At 47.9% G+C, this 24,100-nt stretch overlaps 1 protein-coding gene across 3 annotated transcripts in view; it reads left to right on the forward strand.

Annotated features, from left to right (window-relative positions):
• LOC137524127 (zinc finger protein 605-like) overlaps window positions 1-24,100 on the forward strand; it is a 93,593-nt gene that overhangs the window by 61,983 nt on the left and 7,510 nt on the right. For all 3 annotated transcript variants that reach the window (XM_068243670.1, XM_068243671.1, XM_068243672.1), the window contains one exon: window positions 23,143-23,243. In XM_068243670.1, coding sequence (XP_068099771.1) covers window positions 23,143-23,243 — 101 coding nt within the window. The remainder of the gene's footprint in view (window positions 1-23,142; window positions 23,244-24,100) is intronic.

Genomic DNA, 24,100 nt, shown 5'->3' on the forward strand with positions numbered 1-24,100 from the left:
TGTGCGGGGTGGTATATCTGTGGTGCTATGTGGCACCTTGCTGTGTATTGGGGCTCCCAGTCTGTACATTACATGTGCTGTAACCCTTCAGCACTTACATTTATGTATCTATACTGATATGATGTGCTGGGTGGTATATTTGTGGTGCTATGTGGCACCTTGCTGTGTATTGGGGCAGCCAGTCTGTACATTACATGTGCTGTAACCCTTCAGCACTTACATTTATGTATCTATACTGATATGATGTGCTGGGTGGTATATTTGTGGTGCTATGTGGCACCTTGCTGTGTATTGGGGCAGCCAGTCTGTACATTACATGTGCTGTAACCCTTCAGCACTTACATTTATGTATCTATACTGGTATGATGTGCTGGGTGGTATATTTGTGATGCTATGTGGCACCTTGCTGTGTATTGGGGCAGCCAGTCTGTACATTACATGTGCTGTAACCCTTCAGCACTTACATTTATGTATCTATACTGATATGCTGTGCTGGGTGGTATATTTGTGGTGCTATGTGGCACCTTGCTGTGTATTGGGGCTCCCAGTCTGTACATTACATGTGCTGTAACCCTTCAGCACTTACATTTATGTATCTATACTGATATGCTGTGTTGGGTGGTATATCTGTGGTGCTATGTGGCACCTTGCTGTGTATTGGGGCTCCCAGTCTGTACATTACATGTGCTGTAACCCTTCAGCACTTACATTTATGTATCTATACTGATATGATGTGCTGGGTGGTATATTTGTGGTGCTATGTGGCACCTTGCTGTGTATTGGGGCAGCCAGTCTGTACATTAAATGTGCTGTAACCCTTCAGCACTTACATTTATGTATCTATACTGATATGCTGTGTTGGGTGGTATATCTGTGGTGCTATGTGGCACCTTGCTGTGTATTGGGGCAGCCAGTCTGTACATTACATGTGCTGTAACCCTTCAGCACTTACATTTATGTATCTATACTGATATGATGTGCTGGGTGGTATATTTGTGGTGCTATGTGGCACCTTGCTGTGTATTGGGGCAGCCAGTCTGTACATTAAATGTGCTGTAACCCTTCAGCACTTACATTTATGTATCTATACTGATATGCTGTGTTGGGTGGTATATCTGTGGTGCTATGTGGCACCTTGCTGTGTATTGGGGCAGCCAGTCTGTATGTTACATGCGCTGTAACCCTTCAGCACTTACATTTATGTATCTATACTGATATGCTGTGCTGGGTGGTATATTTGTGGTGCTATGTGGCACCTTGCTGTGTATTGGGGCAGCCAGTCTGTACATTACATGTGCTGTAACCCTTCAGCACTTACATTTATGTATCTATACTGATATGATGTGCTGGGTGGTATATCTGTGGTGCTATGTGGCACCTTGCTGTGTATTGGGGCTCCCAGTCTGTACATTACATGTGCTGTAACCCTTCAGCACTTACATTTATGTATCTATACTGATATGCTGTGTTGGGTGGTATATCTGTGGTGCTATGTGGCACCTTGCTGTGTATTGGGGCAGCCAGTCTGTACATTACATGTGCTGTAACCCTTCAGCACTTACATTTATGTATCTATACTGATATGCTGTGCTAGGTGGTATATCTGTGGTGCTATGTGGCACCTTGCTGTGTATTGGGGCAGCCAGTCTGTACATTACATGTGCTGTAACCCTTCAGCACTTACATTTATGTATCTATACTGATATGATGTGCTGGGTGGTATATCTGTGGTGCTATGTGGCACCTTGCTGTGTATTGGGGCAGCCAGTCTGTACATTACATGTGCTGTAACCCTTCAGCACTTACATTTATGTATCTATACTGGTATGATGTGTTGGGTGGTATATTTGTGGTGCTATGTGGCACCTTGCTGTGTATTGGGGCTCCCAGTCTGTACATTACATGTGCTGTAACCCTTCAGCACTTACATTTATGTATCTATACTGATATGCTGTGTTGGGTGGTATATCTGTGGTGCTATGTGGCACCTTGCTGTGTATTGGGGCAGCCAGTCTGTACATTACATGCGCTGTAACCCTTCAGCACTTACATTTATGTATCTATACTGATATGCTGTGCTGGGTGGTATATTTGTGGTGCTATGTGGCACCTTGCTGTGTATTGGGGCAGCCAGTCTGTACATTACATGTGCTGTAACCCTTCAGCACTTACATTTATGTATCTATACTGGTATGCTGTGCTGGGTGGTATATTTGTGGTGCTATGTGGCACCTTGCTGTGTATTGGGGCAGCCAGTCTGTACATTACATGTGCTGTAACCCTTCAGCACTTACATTTATGTATCTATACTGATATGCTGTGCTGGGTGGTATATCTGTGGTGCTATGTGGCACCTTGCTGTGTATTGGGGCAGCCAGTCTGTACATTACATGTGCTGTAACCCTTCAGCACTTACATTTATGTATCTATACTGATATGCTGTGTTGGGTGGTATATCTGTGGTGCTATGTGGCACCTTGCTGTGTATTGGGGCACCCAGTCTGTACATTGCATGTGCTGTAACCCTTCAGCACTTACATTTATGTATCTATACTGATATGATGTGTTGGGTGGTATATTTGTGGTGCTATGTGGCACCTTGCTGTGTATTGGGGCAGCCAGTCTGTACATTACATGTGCTGTAACCCTTCAGCACTTACATTTATGTATCTATACTGGTATGATGTGCTGGGTGGTATATCTGTGGTGCTATGTGGCACCTTGCTGTGTATTGGGGCAGCCAGTCTGTACATTACATGCGCTGTAACCCTTCAGCACTTACATTTATGTATCTATACTGATATGCTGTGCTGGGTGGTATATTTGTGGTGCTATGTGGCACCTTGCTGTGTATTGGGGCAGCCAGTCTGTATGTTACATGCGCTGTAAGGCGGGAGGCCTCTGCTCTATTGTTGTAGTGTTCTCCCCAGGATCAATCAGCCGGGCGGAGCGCCCGGGTAAGATAAGTTACCGCCCGGCTGATGAAATCGCTGTCACTGCGAGCCGCACTCTTCACTGAAAAGTGCCTGACTGTCAGGATGTGCTTCTTCCCCTCTGCGCAGTGCGCACGAGATCTCGTGCATCCCGGCGATCTCCTGCACTGATTGGCTAAGCGTATGGTAAGAGGTGTGACCATAGCGCTAGCTGCCGACTGTCACTGCAGAGGCTCATGACTGTCTGTAAGTGAAAGCTGTGTGGGGATGTGCTGGGCAGAGACTAGAGGCAGGCAGAGCGCAATCATTGACCGGCTGAATGTGTTAATTTATGTGCACGAAGTTCAGTGCATAAAGCGAGACGGAGCAGTGCAGCGGTCTGTGATTCATAGCACAGTGGAGAAACACGTGCTGGAGTCATAAATGAGCAGACAGCGGGACGGAACAGTGTGTGGTGGGCTGTGATTTATAGCAGGAGGATCCCGGGCAGGTCATGGTGAAAGATGGAATGCTGTCTGTGGAGTCAGCTGCAGAGTAAACTGCAGACATAACTGTTTGAGAGCCAGTGGCTGTGGAAGCACACAGCTCTCTTGTTCTATATGTGTGCTTGTGACGGGAAAGTCTTGTCTCCAGACCGCAATCCTTCATAAACGAATCTCTCCTGGACTCTGATGAGTCTGTTCTGCCTATGCAAGCCAGGGAGGAGCTGATATATATCAGAGTGTGATTACCCCCCCCCCCCCCCCCCCCCCCCTCCATACAACCCAAAGGAAGATGGTTCCCTGTCCATTAGCAGCAGCCAGTCATGTACCCTCAATCCACTAGCAACACAGTGTGAGGCATCTAGTATGAACCCCTCACCCACATGAGCTGCACCAAGGGTGAGATCTCCCTCCCCACCTGATAGCTTTCAGTGGTACTACCTCCGCATCCAGTAGCACTCGGCGCAATCTTCTCTCACACCTAGTATTACCCAGGGTGATCAAAATATAAAAATACCCCACCTGACACTTTTGGTGATCCTCTACAGACACACCCTTGTCCCTAGCCTCCCCCCCCCCCCCCCTTCCCCAGCGTGACCCTCCTTCTCCACTCAATGTGACCTTACTTTCCCACCCGGCTACTTTTTCATGCCACCCGGCTGGAAAAAATTTCTGGGGAGAACACTGTGTTGGACTGGATTGATAGATGTAATTCTTTCTATGACATTCGATTTTTATAGGTGGGTCGCTGTGGTTATGATTGTTTTTATAATTTAATCTATTGTGTTTGAGTCGGGCCTGGTCATTATTAAAGGAGTCATCAAGTAAAAACTCCTTCCCCCCCCCCCCCCCCCGACTCTACTTACCCGGGGCTTCCTCCAGCCTCTTGCAGCCGACGTCCCACACATCACCTCCGCTTGCAGCTGCGTGAGTGCCGCTGTCAATCAAGTCCATGTTGTCCGCAGTACACTGCGCAGGCCCATAACTACTGTGCCTGCGCGGTACACTACGGACAATATGGACTTGATAGACAGTGGTGCTTGTGCAGGAGCAGTAGCGGAGGTCGGCCTCTGACCAGCAGCTGCGAGCAGAGATGCTGTGTGGGACGTCGGCTGCAAGTGGCTGGAGGAAGCCCGGGGTAAGTAGACTGGGGGGAGGGGGGGGGGTTGCTTGATACCTCCTTTTAAGGCTTAATAAATATTGCATTTATCTGATTTATGGGTACTACTGAATTCTTTCTTGCTCTATTTTGATACATGTGGATGATACTGAATGATTGCACATTAGCTCTAGTGGTGTGTATATACAGTGGGGTGCATGAGAGACTGGCCCGGCTGCCTGGCAGGAGCATGAGTATATACAGGGGGGTGCATGAGAGACCGGGCTGGCTGCCTGGCAGGAGTGTGAGTATATACAGGGGGTGCATGAGAGACCGGCCTGGCTGCCTGGCAGGAGTGTGAGTATATACGGGGGGTGCATGAGAGACCGGCCTGGCTGCCTGGCAGGAGTGTGAGTATATACAGGGGGGTGCATGAGAGACCGGGCTGGCTGCCTGGCAGGAGTGTGAGTATATACAGGGGGGTGCATGAGAGACCGGCCTGGCTGCCTGGCAGGAGTGTGGGTATATACAGGGGGGTGCATGAGAGACCGGCCCGGCTGCCTGGCAGGAGTGTGAGTATTCAGAGGGGGTGCATGAGAGACTGGCCCGGCTGCCTGGCAGGAGTGTGAGTATATACGGGGGGGAGGGGCATGAGAGACCGGCCTGGCTTCCTGGCAGGGGTGTGAGTATATACAGGGGGGCACATGAGAGACTGGCCCGGCTGCCTGGCAGGAGTGTGAGTATATACAGGGGGGTGCATGAGAGACCGGCCTGGCTGCCTGGCAGGAGCGTGAGTATATACAGGGGGGTACATGAGAGACCGACCCAGCTGCCTGGCAGGAGTGTGAGTATATACAGGGGGATGCGTGAGAGACCGGCCCGGCTGCCTGGCAGGAGTGTGAGTATATACAGGAGGTGCATGAGAGACTGGCCCGGCTGCCCGGCAGGAGTGTGAGTATATACAGGGGGATGCATGAGAGACTGGCCCGGCTGCCTGGCAGGAGTGTGAGTATATACAGGGGGGCACATGAGAGACTGGCCCGGCAGCCTGGCAGGCGCATGAGTATATACAGGGGGGGGGGGGCATTAGAGACTGGCCCGGCTGCCTTGCAGGAGTTTGAGTATATACAGGGGGGCACACGAGAGACTGGCCCGGCAGCCTGGCAGGAGCATGAGTATATACAGGGGGTGCATGAGAGACTGGCCCGGCTGCCTGGCAGGAGTGTGAGTATATACGGGGGGGGGGGGCATTAGAGACTGGCCCGGCTGCCTGGCAGGAGTGTAAGTATATACAGGGGGGCACATGAGAGACTGGCCCGGCAGCCTGGCAGGAGCATGCGTATATACAGGGGGTGCATGAGAGACCGGCCTGGCTGCCTGGCAGGAGTGTGAGTATACAGGCAGCCCCCGGCCAGCCGGTCCCTGTGTGCCTCTTACTCTATTCCTGCTGTGTGTTCTCTCCGGCTTACCTGAAGCCTGTGTCACCTGCATGTGCTGCCATATAGGTAACGTGCAAAGTCCATTGGCCGCTCATGGCGGCGGAACGCCGAGACCCATGCTGAGACGCAAGCCTCTGGGTCTCAGCGGCGCTCTGACATTAGAGATGGCCCGAATGGTTCTTTATGCGAGTTTGACCCGCCCCCTACACTACATAATTGGGCTAAACTTTGACCCTCTACATCCCTGTCAGCAGACACATGGCAGACAATCAGGCTGAACTCCCTCCTGAACTACCTTATAAAAGGCAGCAGTATGGCCATGGTCTCACTCTGCCTGCTGCTGTTATTAGTGAGAGAAGGGAGAGACATTGGAGAGATAGGGAAAGCAATAATTAGGAGGTCTGCTAGCTTGCGCCTTGCTGATATTTGTTGCTGAAAAGCACCACCAAAACAGCTCTTTCGAGAGCTGTTTTTGTGATGTGTGTGTTTTTTCTGTTTTGGCCCACTGACACTGCATATACGACCCTGTCTGTCGCAGCTGGCCCTTGTTAATTGCTATACTGTGCCAGGCCCAGCACATTCAGTGCCTACCTTTTCACTGCACCTGTGTGACTGCTGCACATTGTATTATAATACCAGTCACTGCATACCTTTCACTGCATCTGTGTAACAACACGCTGTTTTATATACCAGTCAGTGCATACCTTTTCACTGCACCTGTGTGACTGCAAATTGTTCTACCAGCAGTCACTGCATACCTTACACTGCATCTGTGTGAGCGCACACTGTTTAATATACCAGCAGTCATCTTTCACTGCACCTGTGTGACTGCACATTGTATTAGTCAAGTCAGTGCATACCTTTCACGTCATCCCCCCCCAATATGGACAAAACAGGCAGAGGCAGGCCACCCGGCAGGTCTGTTCGAGGTCATGCTGTCGTGATTTAGTGCTGCCCTGGACCAAAGTACAGTGTTCAGAAGGCACGTGCCATCAACTCCCAAGATTGTCAGGACGTAGTTGACTATTTAACACAGAACAGCTCATCTTCCTCAGCTTCAGCATGGAACCGTGACATATCTTCCTCCTCCTGCTCTGATTCTGGCACCCCACTTAACACTCAGTCAGCAGCCACCAAAGTGCCATCATCCCAGGGCTCAGCGGTATGGATTTTTTTTTTGTGTGTCCGCCTCAGATGAGAGCGATGCCATCTGTACTCTCTGCTACCGAAAATTGAGCCGTGGAAAGACCAAGACCCAGGCAGGGACAACTACCTTACGAAGGCACATGATGAAAAAGCACAAACTGCAATGGGATGACCACCTGAGGAAAAGCAGCACACAAAAGCAAAGCCACACGCCGCAGTGGAAGATACCAGGCCGCAATTATTTCACAAAAAAGACGATACCCAAACTGTACCGTGGTGTTGAAAGGCAAGTGGTGTCATCTATGGCATACAGCGTTGGGTCAAGGGTCCATCTGACCACGGGTGCCTGGTCTGAAAAGCACGTTCAGGCCTGCCTGAAGACTAAGTCAGTCCCCACAGCATCTCTGCCTGCACCCCATGTGACTGCCTGCCCCAAGACTAAGTCGGTCCCCACACAGCATCTCTACCTGCAGGCCGCTTGACTGCCGTCTCCGCCACCAACAGGGTCCAGGACTCCAGGTGGATTCCTGAATTTTTAAGGCCACTGCTAGAAGCAGCGTGTACATGCCTGCCTAATTTTTCTGGCTGCACTGCAGCTGCAACAACAAATCAAAAGGCATGTACATGTGTCAATTGCCCTTTGTGATTGTTACCTTGCCGCGGTGAAGGGGCTTGCATATCACAATGAAGCAATGACCTATATGAGTGTGTTGGGGGGCACACCTGACCCAAGAAAATAAGGTTGTTGCTTAATTGTGGACAGACCAAATTTGATCAGCTACTGTTGTTCTGTCATTGAGCTACCTCAGCCCGGTGACCATATGGGCTGGAAAGCAGCCATCACCTGCACTCTCGCCAATGTGCGCACCAGCACAGCCATCTGTTTGCGGTGCATTGCACAGTGAGTTTGGTCTGTAAGTGTGAAGCAGTACACTACTTACACTACCTGATCCATATATACTCACACAAGCAGCTTGATTCACTAACCGGCGGTAAGTCGGTTAGTGAGCCTAAACACATTGTGGGCGCAAACCAGGGCGATAGGTTTGCGCCCACCTATAGCGCACAGCCCCGTGCATTGCGCGGTGCATCGGTAATAGTATGCGGTGCGACGATAACGTCGCACCCGCTGCCCTGTAAATGTCGCACTTGGTGCGCCAAAAAACAGGGCATCGAGTGCCCACAGAGCGGCGCACCAAGTGCGATGTTTACTGGACAGCGGGTGCGACTTGCACCGTGCACTATTACCGGTGCACCGCGCTGCGCGTGCACTGAGCGAAGCTTTGCGCGAAGTAGCTTTGAGTGACTGCTAGTGCGCGCAAAGCTACTTATGGGGCATTTCGCGCCGGTTAGTGAGTCAAGCCCTAATTGTTTTCAAGCACTTCAGGCCTCCAATTTAAGAATTCAATGTGATTTCTGCCCTTTAGGGATTATAACCCTGCTCTGCCTCAAATCCAGAATTTTCCCGGGGACTTTTGGCATGTGTCCCACTCTGCCATGCCCCCCTCCAGGTGTTAGACCCCTTGAAACATCTTTTCCATCACTTTTGTGGCCAGAAACAGTGTTTGTAGTTTTGAAAGTTCGCCTGCCCATTGAAGTCTATTGCGGTTTGTAAAGTTCGCAGGTTCGCAAACTTTTGAGGAAATTTGCATTTCAGGGTTCGCGAACCAAAAATCTGAGGTTTGAGCAAACTCTATCTTACATCACTGGAGCGCATGGCGCTCAGCTCCCATTGGATAAGCGGCAGACGCGTTCCCAGTACCTGCTCAGCCACTGTAAACAGTAGCCACATGCTTATCTTGCATGTAAGCTGACGGCTGACACACTGTTTCTTGATTGGTTCTTTTGGATTCTGTTATTTGCTGATTGGTTAGTCCCTGTATAAAAGAAAGGTGAGCGCCCTCAGTCTTCGCCCGTGATAGCCTATGCTGGGCTTGTAGCTGAGATTGCCTTGTCTTGCTGCAGATTCTCGCCTCTTGACCAAGCTTCTTGCAACGTTGCTGACCCGGTTTGCACCTGACTGTGCTTTTTCTGATCACCTATTATCGACCAGGCTTGTCCCTGGCCTTACATCTGACTGGGTTACCTGTTGCCAAACTCGGATTGTTAAAGGACCTTGCAAGAACTCTGCCTGCCCTGATCCCGGCCTGTTTGACCACATCTTTGTATTGTGATTCTACTTTCATCTGGATAGCCTCAGCCCATAGGCCTCAGGTGACTATTCAAGTATACTGTGTTTGCTATACCTTGCTGTGTTTGGTGAATGCTATTTGCCAGGTTGTATGCTACATCTGCCTGCAGGGTTTTTGTAGTTTGTTGCTATGCAGGAGTTCACGCAGGTGTTAGGGCTGAGCTATAGGTCAGTCATTCAAGCATACAGCCTGACCTATAGCAAGTAGCCAGACGCCTGACATAACGCTCTCATAACGCAGCAAATGGAGGTGACACAGGCTTCATAATGCCGGAGACCCCACACAGCGGGGATAGAGTAAGAGGAGCACGGGGGTCTTTCCTGCACCACCCTGTATATTCTCTTGTCATTATCTGTCACTGCTACGGCAACACACATGACTGCTGACAGGACAATGACTGTTCTCTGACTGTTATTATTTCTCCAACAGATTATGGTGCAGAAGATAATGGTGCTGCACTACATTTACCAGCAGGAAACTCCACTGCTGAAAATATACCCAGCAGACGTCACCATGAGGACAAATCACCAGATCTCTCCAATCCTGAGGAACCTTCTGATAGATCCCTTCCTGTTACCTCAAATACCCATCCAAAGTGTCACAGTGCCGATAGATCAGGAGATCCATCTTATTCTGGGGAATGTTCCAGTAACTCTTTTACTGATAGAGAGGGAGGTGGGAAATGTTGTAAAGACACATCACATCTTGCTGCACATGTGAGAGAACATACCGGGGAGCAGCAATTTCCATGTTCTGAGTGCGGGAAATGTTTTTCTCGGAAAAGTCATTATCGTAGACATCTGAGAAGTCACACAGGGCAGCGTCCTTATTCATGTCCAGAGTGTGGGAAATCTTTCTGTAGCAAAGATTATTGTAATATACATCTGAAAACTCACAAAGGTAAGCTTCATTCATGTCTGGAGTGTGGAAAACGTTTCAGTCAGAAAGCTTATCTTCTTAAACATCAGAAAACGCACACAGGAGAGCGTCCATATTCATGTTCAGAGTGTGGGAAATGTTTCAGGGAGAAACGTGATCTTTTTAGACATCAGAGAAGTCACACAGGAGAGCGTCCTTATTCATGTTCAGAATGTGGGAAATGTTTCAGTCAGAAAGCTCATCTTCGCGGACATCACAAAATTCACCAAGGAGACCAACCTTATTATTGTCCAGAGTGTGGGAAATGTTTTAGTCAGAAATCTTATCTTGTTAGACATCAGAGAAGACACACAGGAGATCGTCCTTATTTGTGTCCTGAGTGTGGGAAATGTTTCAGTCAGAAAGCTAATCTTATTGTACATCAGAGAAGTCACACAGGAGAGCGTCCTTAGTCACCTCAGGAATGTGGGGGAAAGCTGCAGTCAGGCAGCTTATGAAGCTACGGGGATACAAGCACAAGTCTCCTGGAAGCACATATTATTAGAGCAGCAGCAATGACGTGGCCTCACAGTGCTGGAACTACACTACAGATGTCACCTGCTCTACATTCAGGACTTCCTCCAAGCTGGGGACTCATCCTAACCTCTCATTTCTTGCTGATCATCTCAGAGGACATATGCTGGAAGATTACTGGGGAAGACTAGAGTTATTAGTTACCTGGTAACATTGTTTCCAGTAATCTTCCAGGACAATCTATTTTTGCAAATGATACAAAATTGTGCAGAATCATCAACTCTCAGGAAGATAGTGTCATATTGCAACAGGATCTGGATAGGATGGCTATATGGGCACATACATGGCAGATGAAATTCAATGTTGGAAAATGTAGTCATGCATTTTGGACGTACTAATGGTCTAGCACCATACAAAATAAATGGGATACAGTTGGGGGACATCAACCTTGGAGAAGGACTTAGGAGTACTCATCGACAACAAGTTAAATAATCGCATTCAATGCCAAGCCGCTGCAGCTAAAGCTAATAAAATTTTGGGATGCATTAAAAGGGAAATAAAAAAAACTCGAGATGCTAGCATAATATTGCCCCTGTTTAACTCTCTAGTAAGGCGACATCTGGAATATGGAATTCAGTTCTGGGCACAACATTACAAAAAAGATATTGCAGTTTTAGAGCAGGTGCAGAGACGAGCTACAAAATTGATACGAGGGATGGAAGGTCTCACTTGCCAAGAAAGGTTAGATAAACTGGGTTTATTTAGTCTGGAGAAAAGACGCCTTAGAGGGGATCCAATAGTGAGATCCTCCAGCTATGGTTTCTGACTCTTTCTTGTTATCTTTCGGGGCTCCACTCAGCAAGGGGGTCTCCCCTCTTCTTGTTGTGTTTACTTAAAGTAAATCTGAAGCCAGTCTGAAAACAATTCATGTTCCCCTATGGAGAGGGAAGGCTCTGGATCCTGTAGAGTCTGTCTGGTCCTCTCTCTGTGCCCTCGCTCCTCTGTTGTCACCTTTGGGAGTCCTCATGAAGGCTTCAGAAGTCCTGTCTCCCCGCACTGCCCATGCATGAGTGCACACTGGTGCATGCCCAGTACACATGTGCCCGTCTGTGGAAGCCGATGAGATCTCTATGGGCATAGTCACAGTGCATTTGCTCTGACTAGTGGGCACTTCACCGATTGCTCCGCCTATGTACCTGCCTGCAGGGCTGGATTTGTGGGCAGGCCACATAGGCCAGGGACTAGGGTAGGGCAAGGCCTGGGCGGAGCTGCAGATTTCGGCAGATCAGCTGTTCCAAAATTGCCTCTCTGAACTGAGCTTTTTTCCTCCTTGCATCTCTGCTGCCTGTGTCTTTTTTCTATATGATTTTTGTCTGAATGATAAATAAATGGTGGTCTCTGATAATCAGCTGTATGTGTGTCTGTGCTGTGTGTTCCACTCATACACACGCTCAGTGTGTGTCACCCTTATACATCGCTGCTCTGTGTTGTAAATAAATTTACTATGATGACCTGAAATAAAATGTGTATTTTTACTGTGTAATATAGTAATGTAAATATACGAGGACCACCTGGAAAATAACAGTCAATTTAATTGATTAAGGAAACATTTTATTTTATACTAGCTGATGGCCTGGCGTTGCCCGGGTATGTATTTGGCTGGTGTTGGCTCCGCCCACTTTTCTAACCCTAACACACAATGACTCAATTACCTAGTTTGTGAGCTTTGCATTGTTTGGCATCAATAATTTGCATTGAAATTAAACAAATGATTGCTGTGGCTCCACCCTCCTTTCTGAATTTGAACCACAGTCACCCAATGATCTACTAGGATCTACTATGATGTACTAGGTTTTAAGCTTGTGTCCTTAACAGTGCAAGAATGGCAGCAATTGAATATTCCCCTTGAAAAGCAATAAATTAATTTGCATTGGATTTTTTAGGCTCCACCCACTTTTCTGAATATTAATCCCAGTCACCCAGTGACCAACTGTGCAAAGTTTAAAAACCCTGCCATTAACAGTGTAAGAATGGCTGCAGTTTACATTTTCCCAGTGAAATTTGTATTTGTCTCCGCCCACTGATGACCCAGCATTGCCTGGGTATGTATTTGGCTGGTGTTGGCTCCGCCCACTTTTTGTAACAGTAACAGACAATTACCGGATTTTTCGGCATATAAGACGCACTTTTTCTTCCCCAAAACGGGGGGAAAATTGGGTGTGTCTTATATGCCAAATGCACCCAAAAAAATGTTGCAGAGTGCGCAGGGAAGCGCTTACCCATCTTGCCGCCATGCTCCTCTTCCCCTCGCTTCAGCCGCGATCCTCTTCACCTCCTCAGGCGCAGTTCTCGGATGCCACCTCTGCCGCCAGGTCCTCCGCTCCTGTGAAGGGGGAAAAGAAAAGCATTAGTGGCACTGTCCCCCTCTCCTGCCGCGATCCGCTCGGCGCTGCCACTCACGGAAAGCCGCCGCCGCCCCCTCTGCCGCTACATGCCGAGTGTCCATCCTCCTTGCCCTCCTACTTCCTGTTTACATCACATGCAGCCGCATCATGCGTAGCCCCAGCTGAGTTACGCTCGGGCTACGCATGACGCGGCTGCACGTGATGTAAACAGGAAATAGGAGGGCAAGAGGATGGACACTCGCCATATAGCGGCAGAGGGGGCGGCGGCGGCTTTCCGTGAGTGGCAGCGCTGAGTGGCAGCGCTGAGCTGAGGAGAGGGGGACAATGCCACTAATGCTTTTCTTTTCCCCCTTCACAGGAGCGGAGGACCTGGCGGCAGAGGTGGCATCCGAGAACTGCGCCTGAGGAGGTGAAGAGGATCGCGGCTGAAGCGAGGGGAAGAGGAGCATGGCGGCAGGAATAGGTGTAGTATTCATGTCATTGTAGTGCAGGGTAGTGTTTGTATAGTACAGTGTAGTGTAGTGAAGCTGTGTGTTGTGTCAGTGCATTGTAGTGTAGTATAGTGTAGAGAAGGGTATTGCAGTGGTGTGTTGTGTTAGTGTTGTGGTAGTGCAGTGTAGTGTAGCATAGTGTAGTGAAGTGTATTAACCCTCCTGGCGGTTTGCAAAAAAATCGCCAGGGGGCAGCAAATCTTTTTTTTTTTAATTTTTTTTTTTTTTTCATGTAGCGAGACAAAGTCTCGCTACATGATAGCCGCTGCTCAGCGGCATCCCCCCAGCCCCTCCGATCGCCGCCGGCGATCGGAGATCCGGAGATCCCGTTGAAAGAACGGGATCTCCTGGAGGGCTTCCCCCGTCGCCATGGCGACGGGCGGGATGACGTCACCGACGTCATCGACGTCGTGACGTCAGAGGGGACTCCGATCTGCCCCATAGCGCTGCCTGGCACTGATTGGCCAGGCAGCGCACGGGGTCTGGGGGGGGGGCGGCCGCGGCGAGAGGAATTGCGGCGGATCGGCGGGTAGCGGCGGCGATCGGGCACTGCACGCAGCTAGCAAAGTGCTAGCTGCGTGCAGCAAAAAAAAAATTATGCAAATCGGCCCAGCGGGGCCTGAGCGGTGCCTTCCGGCGGCATAGCCCGAACTCAGTTCGGGCTTACCGCCAGGAAGGTTAATGTGTTGTGGTGGTGTAGTGTATTGTATTGCTGTGTAGCTTAGTTGTTAGGGCAGCAGGGATTAGTGTAGTGTAGATAGAGTAGCTTAGAGGCAGTTTTAGGGGGTAAAAGGTCCATAAGACGCCCCTGCAGTGTAGACGCACCTAGGTTTAGGTTTTTTTTTTTCCCCCCTTATTTTTGCCCTCTAAACCAAGGTGCGTCTTATATGACGGAGCGTCTTATATGCCGAAAAATACGGTACTTAATTACTCAATGACCAAATTTGTGAGCTTTGCAGTCTTTGGCATCAATAATTTGCATTGAAATGAAACAAATCTGATCGGCTGTTTGTGTCTCCACCCCTTTTCTGAGTTTGAACCCGTCACCCAATAAAAAACTACCCAGTTTGGGGCTTGTGCCATTAACAGTGCAAAAATGGCAGTAATGAAATATTCCCCTTGAAAATCAATAGATGAATTTTGATTGTTTTTTGTAGGCTCCATCTACTTTTATGAATAATAGCTGATGAATCGGTGTTACCCGGGTATGTATTTGGCTGGTGTTAGCTCCGGCCACTTTTTCTAACCCTAACACACAAATACTCAATGATCAAGTTTGTGAGCTTTGGGGTCTTTGTCATCAATAATTTGTATATTTCCATAGAAATTAAACAAATACGATTGGCTGTTTGTGGCTGCGCTCCTCTCCGGCATTTGAACCCCAGTCACCCAATGACCAACTGTAGCAGGTTTGAGGCATCTGTTATTAACAGAGCAAAAATGGAAGCAATTTAAATATTCCCCTTGAAAATCAACAGGTTTTTTTTGGCTCTTATAGGCTCCACCTACTTCCCATAATATTAATCTCGGTCACCCAGTGACCATCTGAGCAAAGTTTGAGAACCCTTGCCATTAACAGTGTAAGAATGGCTGCAGTCTATATTTTCCTAGTTAAATTTGGTGTTGACTCCGCCCACTTTTTGTAACCTTGACACACAGTCATTTACTGACCAAGTTTGTGAGCTCTGGGGTCCTTGGCATCAATAATTTGTAATTTACCAGTGAGATGAAACAAATCTGATTGGCTGTTTGTAGCTCCACCCCTTTTCTGAATATGAACCCCAGTGACCCAATGACCAATTGTACCAGGTTTGGGGCTTGTGCCATTATCAATGCAAGAATGGCAGCAATTTAAATATTCCCCTTGAAAACAAACAGGTGAATTTTGATTTTATTTTTAGGCTCCACCCACTTTTCTGAATATTAATCCCAGTCACCCAGTGACCAAGTTTTAAGCTTTCGGGTTTCTGCCATCAACATTGTGTGAATGGAAGCAGTTAATCCAATAAAGTAATCTGATTGGCTGTTTGTGGCTCCACCCCTTTAGTGGATTTGAACCCCAGCCACTTCATGACCGACTGTAGCCATTTTGAGGCTCCTGCCATTATTAGTGTAAGAGTGGAAGCAGTTTCAATATTTCCCTTAAAAATCAATAGGTGAATTTTGATTGGCTGTTGTAGGTTCCACCCACTTTCCTGAAGGTTTTTTCCAGTCATCCATTGACCAACTGTGTCACGTTTGAGAACCCTGCCAATAACAGAATGGCTGAAATCAATCTAACAAATCTGATTGGCTGTTGGTGGCTCCACCCCCTTTAGTGAATTTGGACCCCAGTCACCTATCAGTTAAGAGGCCTCTGCCATTAACAGTGTAAGAATGGTAGCAATGTAAATATTCCCCTTTAAAATCAATAGGTAAAATTTAATTGGCTGTTGTTGGCTCCACCCACATTTCTGAATATTAATCCCAGTCACCCAGTGGCCCACTGTGTCAAGTTTGGGAACCATGCCATTAACATTGTAAGAATGGCTGCAGTTTATGTTTTCCTCTGGAAAAAAAATGTAGTTGGCTCCGCCCACTTTTTCTAACCTTGACATACAGTCATTCAATGACCAACTTTATGAGCTTTGGGCTTTTGGTATCAATAATTTGTATATTTCCATTGAAATTAAACAAATCTGATTGGCAGTACCAGGTTCGAAGCATCTGCTATTAACAGTGTAAGAATGGCAGCAATGTAAATATTCCCTTTGAAAATCAACAGGTGAATTTTGATTGGCTGTTGTAGGCTCCACCCACTATCTTGAATATTCATCCCAGTCACCCAGTGACCAACTGTGCAAAGTTTGAGAACCCTGCCAGTAACAGTGTAAGAATGGCTGCAGTTTATATTTTCACAGTGAATTTTGTTTTTGGCTCTGCCCACTTTTTGTAACCTGGACACACAGTCACTCAATGACCAAGTTTGTGAGCTTTTAGGTTCCTGGCATAAAAAATGTGTGAATGGAAGCAGTTTATCCACCAAGAAAGTCTGATTGGCTGTTTGTGGCCCCGCCCCTTTAGTGAATTTGGACCACAGTCATCCAATGACCGACTGTAACAGGTGTGCAGGGGGGACGCAAGACTCCCAGAACATATCATCCCAGGTAGTAAGGGATCTGTATACCAAGTTTTATTCAAATCGGTCAAGCTGTGTTAGACACACACACTCACTCACTCTCACTCTCTTCTGATTATATTTTCACATAACCACCTCCACTATTTCAGCATTTGTCATATCTTTTTTTGCAAGGTTTTCAGTCCCTTCGTTGTAGTAGCCCTCCTAACCTATGGGTTGGAGGGATTGGGGAGGGAGCAGGCATCAGAATCAGAATCAATTTATTTTCGCCAAGATTGCACCTACAAGGAATTTGTCTTGGCAGTTGCTTAACAAACACAAACAAAAACAATACAAGGACAGACAGTGTGTATATTACAAGTCAAGGACATTATAAGTATAGTGGCATGTTAGTGCTGCTGAACAAACAGTTACTGTTGTTCTGCAGTCATATGACAAACGGTGCAGGGATAGAAGAGGTTACCCTGATAGATCAAAGTTACATCACACAGAAAGAATACTTAGCATGGCAGATAAATGCAAATGGCTGTTATTTTCTTGATGACCTAGAAACATTCTGGATAATTTCCACAATTCCTGTGGGGCTCAATCAATCAGTCTATACTGGGCATGCTCTGCCCTCCCCAGGCATCCATACACCCTGTCAGTCAGGCTGCCCATATCTTTGCCCCTACTGAGCATACCTCTCTCAAATATCGGGCCCATAAAAACAATACAGTTCAGGTTTGGATAGCAGTGATGAGTCAGGCGTTGCCATGGTGACACATCACTTCAGCAGAGGAGGCGGGGGAGCACTGGGAGGAGGCCGGGCAGGGAGCTTCTCCTGCCTGGTAATGGTTATATTGCCGTATACAAGAGCCATGCAAGCTTCTACTGCTCTCAGCATCCACAATAATAACATGTAAATGGGGGGGATGGGGTTTTTAAGTACCTAAGAGAGGAATGCCTTCTGGGCCATAAAGCAAGAGGAGACGGCACCTGCAATAAGGAACGTGACAAAAACTGTGTAAATATCATCAGAATTGTAAAACTGGAAGCTGAATAACAAGTTGCTAGTGATATAAATTCAAATCCAAAAACAGTTTTACAAATATAAATATTTAAAAAGAAGGAAGCTGAGATTGTGGGAGTTTAAAAAAAAATCAGGCAGGGAACTTTATTGTGGAGGACGGAGCTAAAGCTGAGATATAAAATGCATGTTTTGGTTCTGTTGTTACTAAAGTGATGCCCCTGTCTCAGCATACAGCTCTGTGGTGTTCCTTCCCGCTCTACTTCCTGATTCTAGAGTGTGAGCGGCATTACAGAGAAGACAGGCAGGACCTGGACCTCTAGAGCCTGGAGTCCGGAAGAGGTGAGTGTGTGCTGTAATCCCTGCCTTCTGCGCCCTAACTCTGCATAGGGGGAGCACAGAAGGTGGGCCTGAGGAGAGGGAGGGAGGGTAGAAGCTGGGCCCCCTTCCCTGTGTCGCTAGACACCAGGGAATTCGATGGGGGAGCTCTGGCTTCCTACACTGCAGGGGTCATCTGGCTACCTACACTTGGGGGGGCTACACCTCGTCATCTATACATAGGGGGGGGGGAGTCCACAGCTTGCTATGGGTGAGATGAGGCAATATTAGGGGGGAATCTGACTACCTATACTGGGGGGGGGGGGGGGGGGGCATCTGGCCGGCAGTACTGGGAACTAACATGGAGCTACCTATACTGCAGGGGGTCATCTGGCTATATGGGGGCTACATCTGACATTTTTACACCCTCAACCTTGGGAGAGGAACCTAGAAATTTTACAGTCAGGGATCCCCTCCCTAACATTTTTAAATTTGCGGTCCGTAGGAGGCATGGTCATGGAGATCTTCAGGTTTAAAGGTGCGTTGCTCAGGGGAAGGGGGGGGGTTCCGGCAGGAAAACTGACAGCCATGTACAGTGAGTAGCGCCACCAAGAGGGAAGGAGCACCTACTGCTGCAGAAAGTAGTGTGACATGCGGGTAGTATTGGGAGGGAGGGTAGCAGGGGCATAACTAGAAATAACTGGCCCTCTGTAACGATTGTGGAATTCTCTCCATGATCAGCGCACAAGACGTGCGCTGACACTGCAGAAATCCTCCACAAGCGTGTAATTTGAGGGAACCCAGCAAAAGGTGCAATGCACCTGTAGAGGGAAATTCCTGTCGGCAGAGGGAGCTGTGGAGTGCAGAGGAACAGCTCCTCTGCCCTGCCACAGACGCAAGACAGGAATTGTACGAAGGGAAGAAACGCAGGGCAAGATAGCCCTGAAAGAGAGAGATCAAAGCGACAGAGGGTATGTGTGTCCACCAAACTAGTCGCCACCCGGCGACGATGAACACACAACCATGAAGACAAAGTGAGAAGGCAATCGCCTGAGAAGCGATTGCGAATGAGATTGAGCAAAGGGACAGATTGTATGTGTGTGCACCAAACTAGTCGCCAACCCGCGACGGTGCATACACAACAGCAGATATGAAGCAGGAACGCAATCGCGAGAGAGGCGATTGCCAGAGGTGACACAAGGCTACAGCAAGGTAGAGCACGAGAGTAGCAAAGGCACAGCAAAACATACAATGAAAAGATAAGGAAAATAAACGCTAGCTAAACGCGAACACCGCACTCATTCGCAACAGTGCACGAGTTTATGCGCGGTCTCCGCGTGATAAGCACAACAGAGACAAGCACGCCTAACTAACCACGGACAGACAAACATGAAAACAGAGGACGCGAGCGCTTGCTTAACGGTTACCTCACCGAGCCTCCAGCAAGCATTCGTAGCAGACAAGACAGATACACGAAAACAGGAATAAGCGAGAGATAGGATCCACAGCACTAGCGCAAGAGGCTAGTGTGATCCAGGAAGACAGAACAGAAGGATCCACAGCACTAGCGCAAGAGGTTAGTGCGATCCAAGTATAGAAAGAGAGATAGAGATCAGACGGATCCACAGCACTAGCGCAAGGCGAGTGCGATCCTGGCAAGACAGAACAGATGAGATAGCTGGTAGCAACCGCTGCTCCAGCTATACTCCAAGAACAAAGATCAGAACGACTTCTTGTCGACCACCGCTGGGACAGGACAATCGCAACAGACAAACAAAACCGATATGCAATCCTAACTGCACTAGGGAATCTGCCTAGTGCAGTTCCAGGAATAACTCTAAACTAATATTCAAATAATGAGCAAGGCTGACACTCCAAGAGTGTTCCACAGGACTAACCCTTATGACCAGCAAAGGACTCTGGGAAACATAGCTCTTTATACTGCCAGTCATCAAAGGAGTCATCAAAATACTGCCAGTCATCAAAGGTAGGGGATTTGCATAACGAGTGTATGCAAATTCCTCAGCAGCAGAACAGACCAGAAACTTGCAATGGAAAGACAGGTCTCTATCAGAGACCTGCAGCCCACAGACTAGAGGAATGGCCAAACAGCTGTCTGCCAGTGCATCCAGCTGAGCGGATCATTACACCCTCCCTGTGAAAACCACAGTATAGGTAGCCAGGTATATGTGCGCCGAGTATAGGTTAGTTAGCCAGGTATAGGTGCCTCCAGTATAGGTTAGCCGGGTATAGGTGCCTGCAGTATAGTTTGATCCAGGTATATGTGCCCACAGTATAGGCTAGCCTTGTATAAATGGCCCCAGTGTAGTATAGAGGTGGCTCCTCTCATCCAGAGTCCCCATTTCAACGCTTCCCTCTCCAGAAATTGCAGGCAGCAGGCAGGGAACACAGAATTCACCTTCCAGGTTCCATGCATCTCAGCTCTGCATGCTGCCGGTCTTCTCAGTATGCAGTGCCGCTCACTGTACTTCCTGATCGGGCTTGCAGACTGAGAAGACCAGCGGCACAGAACTGCATCGCATGGAACCCTGAAGGGGAGTCCTATGCTGCCTGCCCACTGTTCGCAATTTCTAGAGAGGGGGGCCCTTGCTGAGGGAGGGGATAGTCGGATCCCCCTCTCCACCACTGTGTGTGACCACTGCTCCCCCCCTTATGTGCTGCACCCCCCTCCTACTATTCAAAACGTCCCTGGAGGGCCCCTGAGCTGCTCCCCCTCCCCCCCCTAAACTGCATCCCTTGCAGGGCTGATTGTTACGCCCCTGCTTGTGGATACATTTAATGTAACCCTATGGTGGTGGTCAAATTCTCGTAACTGGGGGGGGGGGGGCAGTTAGGAATAGTCATCAGGAAGTGTTTGAGCGGGGGAGGGTTAGGTGTGTGTGTGTGTGTGTGTGTGTGTGTGTGTGTGTGTGTGTGTGTGTGTGTGTGTGTGTGTTAGTGTGTGTATATGGGCAAGGGGGGAGTTGAGGGGGCGGTTAGGCATCAGGAAGGGTTGTTTTTTTTTTTTATGTACACCAGTGAGACGGCCAGGCAACTGGTATTCTTTACGTGGTCGTTTATGCTAAAGCGCATGCATTTGCGCCTGCGAGTTTTCAGTGCCGATCAAGTATTTTTGTAAATGAACTTTTGTGCGCATTTTGTAATTTTTTTTTCTGTGTACCTGTATGCAAATTTATTCATAACAATTATTCCTTGTATACTAATTAAGTTTCATGAAGATGTCTCTAACTTCAAAAGTGCATGTGATTTTTTTTCTGTGTTACTATTGACTTACATTCCACGCGAATCGCACATTAATGAAAGCCGACCCGGCCGCATGGTTTTCAAATGCACAAAAAATGGCAAAATGTTGAAAAATGTGATGCCATTGAGAATACATTACATGTGCGATGAATGCGAATTCTCAGAAACGCACAAATTCCAATGTGTGAATGACCCCTAAAAGAAAATAAACATGGCTGCCTTCGTATATCCTTTCACTACTGATAACTTCACACCTAGTTTTTCAACAAGTAAAATAAAAGTAAGAATATGAGACTCCGGGAAAGGTCTTAGTGCAGTTGATCTGTGTCGGAAATGTATTTTCAGATCAGGTTCTCTTTAAGATTTACCCATAATCCTGCTGCTGGCATCTCCACCAGCACAAGAACACAAGTTGCACATCTCAGCAGTGGCGGCCATTTTGCTGAAGCCCAGCATTTCCAGCCATAGAGAGGAGGCCACACCCCCAGCTTGCACTGAGGACATGATAGGAGGGCTCTTGTGTCCACTCTCTGCTGGAGGTGCTGCCTGTGTCTGCTGCAAGCTGCCATTATCACACCAGTAAGCAGGGCCGGCGCTACCATTAAGGCTAAGGAGGCAGCTGCCCCAGGGCCCCAGAGCTTGTAGGGGCCCCCAGTGGCTACAAGAGGAAAAACATTTTTTCAAATCGGCCTTATAGTTTTTGAGAAAATCGATTTTAAAGTTTTTAAAAGGAAAAAAAAAATACACATTTAAAAACCTGCCGACTTTAATGGTTAATAGCAAATCCACCTTAAATGCTAGAAACCCTAAATTTGCAGGATATGTTAAGGAGATCGTTAGGAATAAGAGGAAAAAACTATTTTTCAAAAAGACCATATAGTTTTTGAGAAAATCGATTTTAAAGTTTTGAAGGAAAAAAGTATACTTTTAAATGCGGTAAATGTCACTTTTAGTAGCAAACCTAACGGTGGTGTAATTTTACATGCATCACACGAAAGCGCAATAAATTTCCTGACGGGGTTACCAGGGGGTCTATACGCAGCCGCAGCGCTTTGGCCAGGGATCGCTATACAGCCGCAATATGGCTGTATGAAGATCCCTGTCATTTTTTCCTATTTTTCCAATTTTTTTTTTTATGTTTAGAGTGTGGGAATTTTTTTAAAAAAAAATTATGTGGGGTCCCCCCTCCTGAAACTTTTTAACCCCTTGTCCCCCATGCAGGCTGGGATAGCCAGAATGTGGAGCTCCGACCGATTGGGACTTCACACCCCGTTATACCAGCTGCAAAAAAGGTCCCCTAATGCCGATTTTTGTTCCGGGGTATATGTTGGGGGGCCCCCCAGGTTTATTTTGCCCTGGGGCCCCATTGTTGCTTAAACCGGCCCTGCCAGTAAGTGTAACATTAATATTACTCTGTGTGTGTGTGTGTGTGTACAGTGTGTATATAGTATGTGTGTATAGTGTACAGTGTAGCAGTGTGATGTGACATCGGCAGCAATTACACTTTGCTTCTTTATATTTTAACTAGTCTACCTAAGCCTGTTTAAAACGGGCTCTAGGTAGAGAAATTACTGCCGCCATTCAGCGGTGTGCACACACCCGCCCGCCATGCGTGCACCCGGCCGCCCTGCTCCCTGGCCCGACCTCCCGTCCCAACGTCTGTCTGAACTGCGCACATGTGCAGTACAAAAAAATAGCTTTGGACGGACAGACAGGGAAAGTGGATGATGCAGCACCGTTAAGGGAGTGTTGCGCTTACACCCCTTCTATGGGTTTCATCATATCATGTCATACATCTTCATCCTCATATAGCCCTACAGGCCAGATAATCAGTCTATTCTCCCCCCTGTGTAGGTCACATGACCATATCATTGAAGATGGATGAGGACCAGAGTCAAATGACCGAGAGGATAGTAATGCTCAGCCTGGAGATCATCTGCCTGCTGACTGGAGAGGTGAGGAGGATTCTGGGAGGGCTGACTGGAGAGGTGAGGAGGATTCTGGGAGGGCTGACTGGAGAGGTGAGGAGGATTCTGGGAGGGCTGACTGGAGAGGTGAGGAGGATTCTGGGAGTGCAGACTGGAGAAGTGAGGAGGATTCTGGCAGGGCTGACTGGAAAGGTGAGGGAGGATTCTGGGAGGGCTGACTGGAGAGGTGAGGAGGATTCTGGGAGGGCTGACTGCAGAGGTCAGGAGGATTCTGGGAGGGCTGACTGGAGAGGTGAGGAGGATTCTGGGAGGGCTGACTGGAGAGGTGAGGAGGATTCTGGGAGGGCTGACTGGAGAGGTGAGGGAGGATTCTGGGAGGGCTGACTGGAGAGGTGAGGGAGGATTCTGGGAGGGCTGACTGGAGAGGTGAGGAGGATGCTGGGAGATTATCCTATCTATCTATCTATCTATAGTGCTGCCCATAAATATCCATACCCCTGGCAACATTTGACTTAAAGTTACTTTTATTCAACCAGCAAGTAATTTTTTAATGGGAAATGACATACAGTGGGATGCGAAAGTTTGGGCAATGTTGTTAATTGTCATGATTTTCCTGTACAAATCGTTGGTTATGATAAAAAATGTCAGTTAAATATATCATATAGGAGACACACAGTGATATTTGAGAAGTGAAATTAAGTTTATTGCATTTACAGAAAGTGTGCAATAATTGTTTAAATAAAATTAGGCAGGTGCATACATTTGGGCGCTCAGTGACCCCTGACCTACATACACAGGTGAATCCAATTATAAGAGAGTATTTAACGACACGTTGTAAGTTTCCCTCCTCTTTTAATTGTCTCTGAAGAGTAGCAACATGGGGG

This window comes from Hyperolius riggenbachi, chromosome 7 (genome assembly GCF_040937935.1).
Source record: "Hyperolius riggenbachi isolate aHypRig1 chromosome 7, aHypRig1.pri, whole genome shotgun sequence".
Lineage (NCBI taxonomy): Eukaryota > Metazoa > Chordata > Amphibia > Anura > Hyperoliidae > Hyperolius > Hyperolius riggenbachi.